The following is a 12500-nucleotide window of genomic DNA, read 5'->3' on the forward strand; positions in this document are numbered from 1 at the left end:
AAATACATAATACATAACCTCAAGCACTCATCCGCCTGTGGCCCTGACAACATAAGTAACATCCACCTAAAACACATTGGAATACAAACATTGCAAACTACATTGGAACACAAACATTGCTAACTACAGCTATTCACACAACAATATACCTGACATCTGGGAGCATGGGAAAATAATAACAATCCCAAAAACCAACAAGAACCAACAATCCCAACATCAGACCGCCCAATCACACTTCTCTGCACCCCCTCCAAAGTCACTGAACGCTTCATATTTCAACTCATCACACCACATATTCCCCTTGCTGAATCACAACACGGTTTTAGGCCATTACACTCCACAAACACTCTTCTAACAAATCACACGCAAAGAATATTAGATGGCATCAATTCAGATAGGCTTCATCATAGAACACTTCTCATAACATTAGACATTAGTAAAGTTTTTGATGCTATCCCCCGCCACAATCTAACAAACAAAATATATAACACAGACGTGCACAATAACACCAAAAGATGGCTGGCCAATTATCAGGCAGGCAGGAATGCTAATGTGTCATATAATGGACAGTCGTCGCACACCACAAACATTAAGAATGGAGTACCACAGGGCTCTGTTCTATCCCCCACACTCTTTAATCTCTCCATGCATGATATACCCACACCAGACATCTCAGAAATACAAATCTCTTCCTACGCAGACGACATAACAATCACATGTACACATTGTAACACAGACAAAGCCGCAGAAACAATACAGCCATACTTTGGGGATACACTCAATGCATGGTACATTACAGACTCAAAATAGCCTCAGCCAAATCTACAGCAACACTTCTCACCAACTGAACAAAAGAACACAAATACATACCTCATCTCTATATCAACAACACTTTAATACTACACAAACACACACCGAAAATTCTTGGTGTAACATACAATACATCCATGTCATTCAAACAACACATCACAAACATAAAAAATAAATGCACACCTAAACTCAACGCACTTAAATCAATCACTGGAACACATTTGGACAAAACAAATAAACTAATACTACAATATACAAACAATGCATACGCTCAGTGATGAACTATGCGAGTCCAACATGGGCACCTAATCTCAGTGAGACACACCTCAACACCCTTCAGACCATACAAAACAAAGCCTTAAAAACAATAGCAGGCTGCACATATACAACACCTACAGACCATCTACACTATGAAACAAAAGTCCTCAATGTCAAAGATCACCTTGACATGAGAGGCACACCAACACTTGCTGCAGCCTCCACAAATACAGCACACTCGCTACACTACATAGCAGAACACCCACACACACCAAACAAAAACAAAAACCGCCCAAATTTCTATATCACACAAAAATATTCTCTTCTCTTCCTCCAAAACCACCAAATACGAGCCTTCGGAAATATATTCATAATCATATCGCTCACTGCTCCATTAACACACTAAAAGACAACACATTGTTGCATGCCTGACCCCCTGATATCCATCCCTCTGAATCCTCTCTCCCACGAAAGGACAGAGTCCACCTGGCCAGACTGCAATGCGGCCACCACCCAGCCCTTCTAAGCTACCAAAAGAGACTAGATGACCGCATTGTGGACATATGCCAGGGATGTAACACTTCACCCCATACTATTCAACACATAATGGAAGACTGCGTTATACACAATCACGCACGCAAAAAAGACAACATACACTCCATAAAGGATTTGTGGGAAAACCCCGTTTCGGCCTTGGCATTCCTTGGGAAGACGGGACTGCTCGGACAGACACCCTAGGGAACAACAACAACAACAACAAAAGAAATGACAAACAGAAACTTCGACTTCAGTGATTTGAACTGTTCATTCTTCAGTACATTATTACCTGTACATGGTAAAATTGTAAGCATGTCTTAGACTACTAGTATTATCGTGAAATAAAGTACCAGTCTAATAATTGACCATCTTATTTAAATTTAACACGTCGCGATACTTGTTACTTTTATAACTAAGTCATTAACTGCAGGTATGTGGCATAATTATTTTTTTAGATATACAAAGACATTCAAGCATATTCATAGATAAGTAGATTGTGCTGTAGTTTAAAACATAATTATATTCATTTCATGTACACAATTACCGAACAGTTTAGTGATTAAAAAGAAAAGAAAAAAAGATTGGGTGAATTTATAACCGTTTTGTTTTGCATTTTGCACATTCCCAGTTTTTACTGGCACGGTGGATGTGTACACATTCATAATGGAAAGTCAGTAAGGAAACTGTGCGTCGGATGAGCTTTCGAAAATATGGTCTCCCACAACGGTTGAGCCGTTGATGCACGCGCATCCCGATGATGTCGCCACTGTTGGTGAACAATGCAAGGGGTGGGGTGCTCTATCGGACACCGTGGCACACGAACGAGCAATATCAAAGGCTCTGTGCTGGAATGGATGGATAAAAGACTTTGTGGGAAGGAGCTGGATCGTGTGTTGCAGTGGAGAAGGGAGTGAACTAGGAGACGGGGTCGGGGGTGAAGGGTTGGTCGATTCAAGAGACACGTCTATCTGGTCTGTCTCTCTCCCACCTCTTTATGGCCCTCTCACTCTCTGTCTTTATCTATCTGTCTCTTCCTCTCTCTCTCTCTCTCTCTCTCTCTCTCTCTCTCTCTCTCTCTCTCTCTCTCTCTCTCTCTCTTTCATCCTTTCTCACTTTTTCTTTCTCTCTGTCTCTCTCTCTCTCTCTCTCTCTCTCTCTCTCTCTCTCTCTCTCTCTCTCTCTTTCATCCTCTCTCACTTTCTCTCTCTCTCTCTCTCTCTGTCTCTGTCTGTCTCTCATCCTCTCTCTCTCTCTCTCTCTCTCTCTCTCTCTCTCTCTCTCTCTCTCTCTCTCTCTCTCTCTCTCTCTCTCTCTCTCTCTCTCTCTCTCTCTCTCTCATCCTTGATCTCTCATCCTTTCTCACTTTCGCTCTCTCTCTGTCTCTCTCGTCCTCTCTCTCATCATCTCTCTCTCTCTGTCTGTCTCTCTCATCTCTCTGTCTGTCTGTCTGTCTCTGTCTCTCTCTCCCTCTCGTTTGCTAACCTCTTGTACAGGCAGCACTGTGTTGCTGGGATGGGCGTTGGCGGGGAGGGGGAGAGGAGCGGCGGAGGTGGAGAGAGAGGTAAAGGGAGGGGTAGGGGGGATGGGCGAGGTCCCACTTGACTTCGGCGGCCTTCAAGAGGAACCGTCATCACGAGAATTGCCGGGGTTCTGTCCCAGTAGCACGCAAACACTTTTTCTACTTCGTTCTTTGTTGCATTTGAAAGTTGTTGGTTTTATTTTCTCTCTCTCTCTCTCTCAACGAAACGGTTACATTAGAAGTTAGGTTAGGACTATTGGACAATTAAGTTTCGTGTTAAATAAGTGTGCTTGCGTGATTCTGGAAATTTACCCTTGCCGGCCGGAAGTAAGCCAGAATCCAGCGTCTCAGTTTGTTTACATGTGACGTCATCATCGCGCCAGCTAGGTAGCCAAGGAGCTAGAGGTCTCTGGTGGTGGCTAGACAGTAGGTACTTCAATATTGGTGGAACGTATCGGAATAAGTACAAATAATTCTGGAAAGATATTCTCCTTCGTGAAAGTTTTGTTGGTGTCGTTATGTTGAATAGTTGATGTGATGTGTATGATGAATCTGATGTCTATCATCTTCATATGAAAGGAATAATTCGGTGGTTAAAGGAGAAGAGTGTATTGCACCCATCCCCCCTTCATCCTTGAAGTTAGACAGTATTTTTATTTAATATGATTTATGTATTAGTTTGTTTATTTATTTGCTTTATGTTTATTTATTTATTCTCACATGAAAAATATAAACACTAAATCAGTATTTCCTGGTTCGGATTACAAGGGAAGAACATGTCGACAGGAGATCGTTTGGTCCATAACTAGGGCAGATGTGGAAATAAAAATTAATAAATGAATAGATGAATAAATATGCAACTAAATAAGCAAAATAAATAAAATAAATTAATTAATAATGATAAATAATAAGCAGATAAATAATAATAATTGATAAGAAAATGATGAAAAATAAGGTGAAATGCAACAGGAACAAGATTTGCACCAACAACAGACAAGAACAGTGGTAACAAGACATTGAGCGATACCTCACAAGATAGCATAACAACAACAACAACATAACATCAAGAACAAAAAGAACAACAGAACAGTAAGAAAAAACAGCAAAAGAACATTAAAGGGAAAATAAAACAACGACAACAACAGAATATCAAGAACAAAAAGAACAGCAACAGAACAGTAAGAAAAAACAGCAAAAGAACATTAAGGAGAAAAAATAACAACAGAACATTAAGAAAACAATAACAACAACAGCAACTGAACATTAATAACAAAACAACAATAACAAAAGAGCACTAAGAACAACTACAACAAAAGAAAATTAAGAGAAAAACAATAAAAGAACGATAAGAACAACAAAACATTAAGAACAGAAAAACAACAACAGAACATTAAGAACAAAAACAATAACAACAGAACAAGAACAGGAGGATGAACAAAAGGAACAATAATAGTCAACAGCTCACTACAGTAGCCGTATTGTATCAACACAAAATAAATTAAAATACAATACTCGGGGAAACGACGACAGAGGTAAAGAGGTAAGGACAATGGAAACATCACCAACAGTATTTAATCGGAAGTAATTTATCTGTTGTATCGCCTTTAAGCACACAGCAGCAGCACCACCACCAACAATAACAACAACAACAACTACAAGTGTTCAGTTAGTTCACCTCCCTGTGCCTACTACCAACGACGACGACCACCACCACCACCGCTAGACAACCATCACCACCACTAGAGGTCCGTTACCACCACCACCACCACACCACCAACAACAACAACAACAACAACAACAACAACAACAACAACAACAACAACAACAACAACAACAACAACAACAACAACAACAACAACAACAACCACCACCACCACCACCACCACCACCACCACCACCACCACCACCACCACCACCACCACCACCACCACCACAGGTACCACAAAGCAGCCACTTCCATACCACCACGGGCACCACAGGCACCACAAAGCAGCCACTTCCACACCCACCACAAGCCAACCACCACTTTATAACTTGGCGGAAGGCGAAGACAACCCAGAACGATGTTCCCTTCAGCGAAGCGCAGAGAGGCCACCCAACACTGAGCCTTTGGGCGCCGAATGGTCCGGACTTCCCCACCAGCTGAGCAGCTCGCTCTCGCTCTCTCTCTTTCTGCAGCACAGATTCCCGATCTCAGGAGGAGGAGGATGTGGCAGGCGCAGCATCCTTTAAAACTGCTGGACCATTACAACTTGGATTCGTATCTAATTTGCGATGTAATATATATATATATATATATATTTATATATATATATATATATATATATATATATATATATATATATATGTGTGTGTGTGTGTGTGTGTGTGTATGTGTATGTGTATGTATACATACTGTCTGAATAAAACTGCCATCTTCAATTCTTCCTCCAGTCTAATAATGATGATGATAATGATAGTGATGCCGATGAATGCGAGAATGACGATGATGGTGGTGGTGATGCCATTAGAATGTGCAGTGAGGGGATGAATGAGCAGTTGGAACATGCATAACATGTTACATAAGAACGAAGGAGACTGCAAGAGACTATAAGGCCTACTCTGTGTAGTTAACCCAGTATTTGAATCATATTGGCTGTAGAAAGTTGGTAAAACATTAAACAGTTCGATAAAGGTGTAAGTCATCCCCGAGTCTTCTTTGTCGACAGCCAGTAGGGTCCTAAAATTATAATTATTATTATTATTATTGTTATTATTATTATTATTATTATTACTATTATTACTACTATTATTATTGTTTTTGTTAATGTTATTAATATTATCATCGAAGACTACTGCCAGTTCACGTGGCATTCCAGGTTCATAAGATAAAGGTGATAGTTTTAGTCGATGTCAGATTCTGAATTTATCTATTCATTTATATATGTAACTACCTCCCTTACAAGGAGGGAATAACCCTTTTGGTATATATATTTATGAGTTTATGTATTTATTATATGTTGTGTAATTATTATAAATTATTATTATTATTGTTGTTATTACTATAATTATTATTATTATTATTGTTATTACTATAATTATTATTATTGTTCTTGTTATTGTTTTTTGTCGCAGTCTTGAACAATCACACGAGTAGTCAAAGCGGCCGCACAACCCCCTCCAAAGATGGCGTCAGGCTTCGTCACCAGCAACAGCAACAACAGCAACAGCAACACAGTGAAGTCAGAGAGAAGAGGTCGTCGTCGTCGTCGTCGTATACCCCAGGAAGATCGTCGTCGGCAACTCACATCAACAGGTAGACAGAGAGACGACCCAACCGTCACTCGTTTTCAAAATGTTTAGTTCAGGAACAGGAATCACGTGGTCAAATGCTGTCACTCTTAAAGAAAAATATAGTTCAAGGGCTATTCTTGAATTTGATGAGGGAAATGTTTTGAAAATTGTGACAGCAATTATTAGGGTGACTGAGGTTGGTATTAATGTATGTTTCGATAGAATTCTTGTTTCTGCAAGACTTCCCAAATGAAACAGATCAGTTCATTCTGGGAAAATGCTAAACTATTTGACGTCATAAGACCTTGAAGAATGGTACTGAACTGATTATTTCATAATTCACATGAATATAGAATATATAATTCGATCGTTGCATTCATGAAAATATTTTTGTGGTGCCGTGTTTTGAGTAAACCAGAAACACACAACATTTTAAAATAAAATAAGAATGACTGCCTTTCGTACCAGTGTGACGTCATGTCGATTGTCTTCTCTCACCGAATTGAACTGATCTGTTGTTCTTTGCTGTGATATATATAAAAAAGAACTCTTGAAAAATTGACTACTAAGTCTGCCACTGCATCCTCATCAATGGAAATGGAAAAAAATCTTCTTTAATGACATTCAGAACAAGTATGAATAAGGTAAGGGTTTGTTTCGATTTTGAGTTCTTCACACACGTTGTGTGTGTGTGTGTGTGTGTGTGTGTGTGTGTGTGTGTGTGTGTGTGTATGTGTGTGTGCGCGCGTGTTTACCTAGTTTATTATACAGGAAGGGGAGCTATGCTCGTGGTGACCATCTAATTTATTCTCAAATTCATGTATGGTGTTAGCACTATTGTTTCGTCCAATTTGTTCCAAACATCCACCACACTGTGTGGAAAACAGTTTCTTCATATCTCTTCTATAACTGTCCTTTTTGAATTTCTTTTCGTGTCCCCTTGTTTTTCTTCTATCCTAGTTTAATAAGTCCTCTCTATCAAGGACTTCCTTTCCTTTCATAATTCTGTAAATGGCCAACAGATCACCTCTTTCTCTTCTTTGCTCCAGTTTAGACAATCTTTGCTCATATGTCAGTTTTGAAAGTGTTGGGGCCATCTTTGTCGCTGCTCTTTGGATTCTTTCTATTTTCCTTATATATATATATATATATATATATATATATATATATATATATATATATATATATATATATATATAATATATATATATATATATATATTTTTTTTTTTTTTTTTTTTTTTTTTTTTTTTTTTACTGGGTGTCCATAGTGTCGCTGCGTACTCCAATCTTGGTCTTATCAGTGTGACTAGTATTTCCTTTACATAGTTTTAATATTTCCTGTTTATTTTTTAGTTTACCATTCACATATCTTTAGAATAATTTAGGTTGATCTTTACATCTGTCTATTATGTCTTTTTCATAGTTTCTTTTTTTTTTCTTCCCTGCGTATTTTTACATATTCATTTCTTAGTTTGATATATGTTTGCCACGTTTTAGTTTTTTTCCATCTTTTCCAAGCTTTGTCTCTTCTATCTTTTGCCTCACTACACTTTTTGTTATACCAACACTTAATGTACACCTTTTCCTGTTTTTGTTTTGGTACATATTTATCCACACCTTCATTATATATTTCTTTTAAAATCGTCCATTTCTCTTCCATTTATGTTTCTTCGTTAAAGAATTTTCCCCAATTCGCTTTTTGAAAGAATCTTCTAAGTTTCCCAAAATCCATTTTGTTTTACATCAGTCTTCCTTTTCTGTGTTTCTCGTTTCTCCCCATATATATTTCCTCATTTAGTTCGAGCTCAAGTAGTATGTGATCACTCTTCCCAATTGGTGTCTTGTATTAAATTTTATCCACAATTTCAGGCTCTGATGTAAGTATTGAATCTAGTCTCGACGGTTCTTCCTTACTTCTATATCGGGTATTTTCTTTTACCCATTGAGTCATTGTGTATTCAATGGTCTTGTCAGGTAGCATGTTTCCCCAAAGGTCCTCTCCACCCTTCACTGTCATCTCTCGACATATTTCTTTACAATTAAAATCACCTGTAATTACTAGATTTCCTCCTTTCAACATTTCATTTAATGTATGCTTTGTGTCTTCCATCATTTTGGAATGGTCACTCTCTCCAAGACCGTGTTTTTGGGGGCACATAGATCACCACAAATTTTCTACTTTTCATGTCGTTATTTTCAACTTTTATCATGATAAATTCCACATTATTTTCTCCTGTGATCTTCGTCGCATTTAAGCCCTTCTTAGTCAAAAACATGAGTCCACCCTGTTTTTCCTCTCGTCCAGTGATTATATAAATCTAGTCCAACACTGTTTGGCGGGAGTGGACCTTTTAATTTCGTTTCCACTGTTTCCTTTATATCTGGTTTTTCTTTCAGATAATCATTTAATTAATCTAATCCTGAAATCAGACCATCTATGTTGGTACAAGTTAGTTTTAATTTTCCCCCTTTCCTCTTTTTTTTCTGTCTCCTGCGGTAACTTTCTTTCGATATACCATTTTCTCAGCCTAAAGTCTTGCACTCTCAAAAAAGCTTCTCCGTTCTTTTCTCTCTTTTTTTATTTTTTATTAGTGTCTTTTCTCTCTCTTTTTCCTCATCGCTCATTTCCTTTCTTATCCATATAGCCTACTTTTCTAGTTTTCACTTTTTGCCAACTTTGCTGTTTTTTTGCTAATACTTCTGCTCGTTACTCCAACTCTCATGGTCGGGGAGTTGGGTATGCGTGTATGGTCATAACATCCCATAGATCGGTCATATGTGAGCTCTGAGCTCTCTTCCGGGAGGGAAATAGCTGTCGATCACGAGTCCAGCAGGTGATCCAAAGACTACGGTGAATACATGCTTTCCTTCCTACCCTCATTCCTTACAAAGAGTACCATCATTGTTGGCCACAGAGTCTGCCGCAGGAATGCAGTTATTGCATCATTGTTGGGAGAGGTGGCGGCGCGCGCGTTGTAAAGTTCCAACAATGTTTTCAACAACTTCAGAATTCCATCGTGTGGCCGCACCCACACAAGACGCGAACAGACCCTCAGGTGACCCTCCAATTCTCACAGCCACCGAGCAAGTACTGTACAACAAGCGACCTACCATAACACCCTTCTGTTCACGCTAAAAAGCGACTCTCTCTCTCTCTCTCTCTCTCTCTCTCTCTCTCTCTCTCTCTCTCTCTCTCTCTCTCTCTCTCTCTCTCTCTCTCTCTCTCTCTCTTTCTCTCTATCTGTCTCTCTCTCTTTCTCTCTATCTGTCTATCCTGTATGCCTGAATGGTTATATTGGGCACGTATGTGTCCTTGTGTATACATGTGTTTTACGTGCATGTGTGTGTGCGTGTGTGTGCGCGCGTGCCCGTGTTTGTGTGTATGTGCATGCGCGTGTGTGCGTGCATGCACTGTATTGGAAACTGTAGTAGATCAAAGGAGTCAACGATTGTTTTTGCTACGGAATGTGTTTTTCCAGCGATTCTATCCATTTGGGAAGAGTCAACGGTAGTATAGGTGAGTACTGCAGAGTGGTTTAGAGCGTCGCTATTTGCGGCGGAGTTCGAGGGGATGGCCGTTCGAACCCTGCCACCGGCGAAGTTGAACCAAGGGCATGGTTAATTAAAATCCACGTTACAAAGTCCTCTGTAAGGGGCACCGTCCTAGACTCCTGATAAGGACAGTTCAACCGAATCATCAGGTATCTGCACAGGTAATATTTATTGTAAATTAATCTTAATCCTCGGGAGTAATATTTCACAAATACTTCAGATTAAAAAGGTAAGTTCATGCTTTATATTAGTCGACATTATTAATATATTATGCTTTAACATGAACTGGTAATTTGTTCTTTAAATTAAACTTTTGTTGCCAGAGCAATTTTTGTTTTTGTTTTCAAATAGAAATAACAAATCGTATTAGTAACCCCTTTTACAAGGATGACAACTAGATTAATAAATTGAACACCATATTGTCAAGAACGTATATATGGGCTTTAGTGTGCACTATTTCATGTAAAGGGGAATAAACTTTTGGTGTGTGTGTGTGTATATATAAATATATATAATATATATACACATATATATATATATAAAAAAAAAATATATATATATATATATATATATATATGTATATGTATTTGTGATATATATATATATAGTATATATGTACATATATATATATATATATATATATATATCTGTGTGCGTGTGTGTGTGTATATACATATATATATATATATATATATATATATGTGTGTGTGTGTGTGTGTGTGTGTGTGTATATATACATATAAATATGTTATATATATATATATATTAATATATATATATATATATACATACATATGTATTGCAGTAATTCACACACACACACACACACACACACACACACACACACACACACACACTAACACACACACACACACATATATATATATATATATATATGAATATATGTATTATGTATATATATATATATATATATATATATATATATATATATATAAGTAAAGGTTGAGAAATATGGAGGTGAAGTGGCAAAATGAAAAGTTAAGGCTAGAGTAGTGAGTTTATTCAGAACTACATGGTGATCTGACGACCCTGCATGACCTCACCTCGGTCTCATCTTCTCACACTCGCCAACCGCCAGCTGTGCGGACGTTTGAGACCGGGACATAAACCCCCCACGTGAATTAGTGTTTTCGGTGGCAATATGTGCCGCCTCCAAAGCTTTCCTTGCCTTTTTTTTCCCAGTTTCCTATGTAATAGGTGTGCTTCTTTCCAATTCGGCAGATGATCTTTTTCGTCGATGTGAACTACCAGTGCATTTGATGGTCTGTGGTATCTCACATCCCTCTTGTGTTCTTCAAGTCTTTTGTCCAGGCCGCGTCCTGTCTCACCGATGTAAGCCATCTCACAACCTGCACAAGGATTTTTATATACAACACTTATTTTCTTGTGAATTTTCTGTTTTCTTTGTAAGCTCGCCAATTTCCTTTCCTGCTGAAGAACTAAATTTGTTTTAACGTTTTCCTGTCATAATCGGCGATGATATTCTAGTAGTACCCGAGTTCGTTAATTTGAGACAAAAAATAACCAAGTTAAATAACGTTGAGCGGAAAATACAGTTTACACTAGAAGACGAAATAAATTATGAAATTCCTGTTTTTGGATGCTGCAGTGATGAAAACAGGGAACGGAATAAAATTCAGTCTAGAAAATCAACAAAGAAGATTACATTCATTTTTATTCAGCTCACAATACAATAATCAAATCTGGAATAATGATCGGATTCATGTTAAGAGCCCTAAGGATATGTAAAGAATTTTTACAGGATGAATTTAACCATATCTTTAGATATTTCCAAGAATTAGCATATCCTTTTGGCTTCCTTATAAAACTGAAACACAAAGTCATAAAAATTATGGAAAAGAACACAACGCCTACAAACAACACCAACAGAATCTTCATTTCAGTTCCTAACTCAAAATATGCACCAATAGTTAGTAACTTCTTAAAAAACGCCAGAATAAATTTAGTTACTTCAGCGGGAAAGAAAATAGGCGAGCTTACAAAGAAAACAGAAAAAATAAAAGTGTTTTATATAAAATTTGTTGTGCAGATTGTGAGAAGGCTTATATCGGTGAGACAGGACGCGGCCTGCACAAGAGACTTGAAGAACACAAGAGGGATGTGAGGTACTCGTACCACAGAACATCAAATGCACTGGAAGTTCACATCGACGAAAAAGATCATCTGCCGAATTGGAAAGAAGCACACCTATTACTTTGGAAACTGGGGAAAAAGGCAAGGAGAGCTTTGGAAGCGGCACATATTGCCACCGAAAACACTACTAATTCTCGTAGGGGGTTAATGTCCGGGTCTCAAACGTCCTCACAGCTGGCGGTTGGCGAGTGTGAGGAGATGAGACCGGGGTGAGGTCATGCAGGGTCGTCAGATCACAATGAAAGCTGTTGACGGACTTTGATTCTTCTACTGTTTTCGGTCCACTGAGGAAGACCCTAGAGGTCGAAATATCTGGTTCTGAATAAACTCACTACTCTAGCCGTAACTTTTCATTTTGCCACCTCACCTCTCTC

At 38.3% G+C, this 12500-nt stretch overlaps 1 protein-coding gene across 10 annotated transcripts in view; it reads left to right on the forward strand.

The window, feature by feature from the left end:
• The window catches only part of LOC143035253 (echinoderm microtubule-associated protein-like 2), a 223588-nt gene that overhangs the window by 147246 nt on the left and 63842 nt on the right, over positions 1-12500 (forward strand). For all 10 annotated transcript variants that reach the window (XM_076202069.1, XM_076202062.1, XM_076202063.1 and 7 more), the window contains one exon: positions 6239-6419. In XM_076202069.1, coding sequence (XP_076058184.1) covers positions 6239-6419 — 181 coding nt within the window. The remainder of the gene's footprint in view (positions 1-6238; positions 6420-12500) is intronic.

This window comes from Oratosquilla oratoria, chromosome 18 (assembly GCF_046742065.1).
Source record: "Oratosquilla oratoria isolate Oo_2021 chromosome 18, ASM4674206v1, whole genome shotgun sequence".
In the NCBI taxonomy this organism is placed as follows: Eukaryota; Metazoa; Arthropoda; class Malacostraca; order Stomatopoda; family Squillidae; genus Oratosquilla; species Oratosquilla oratoria.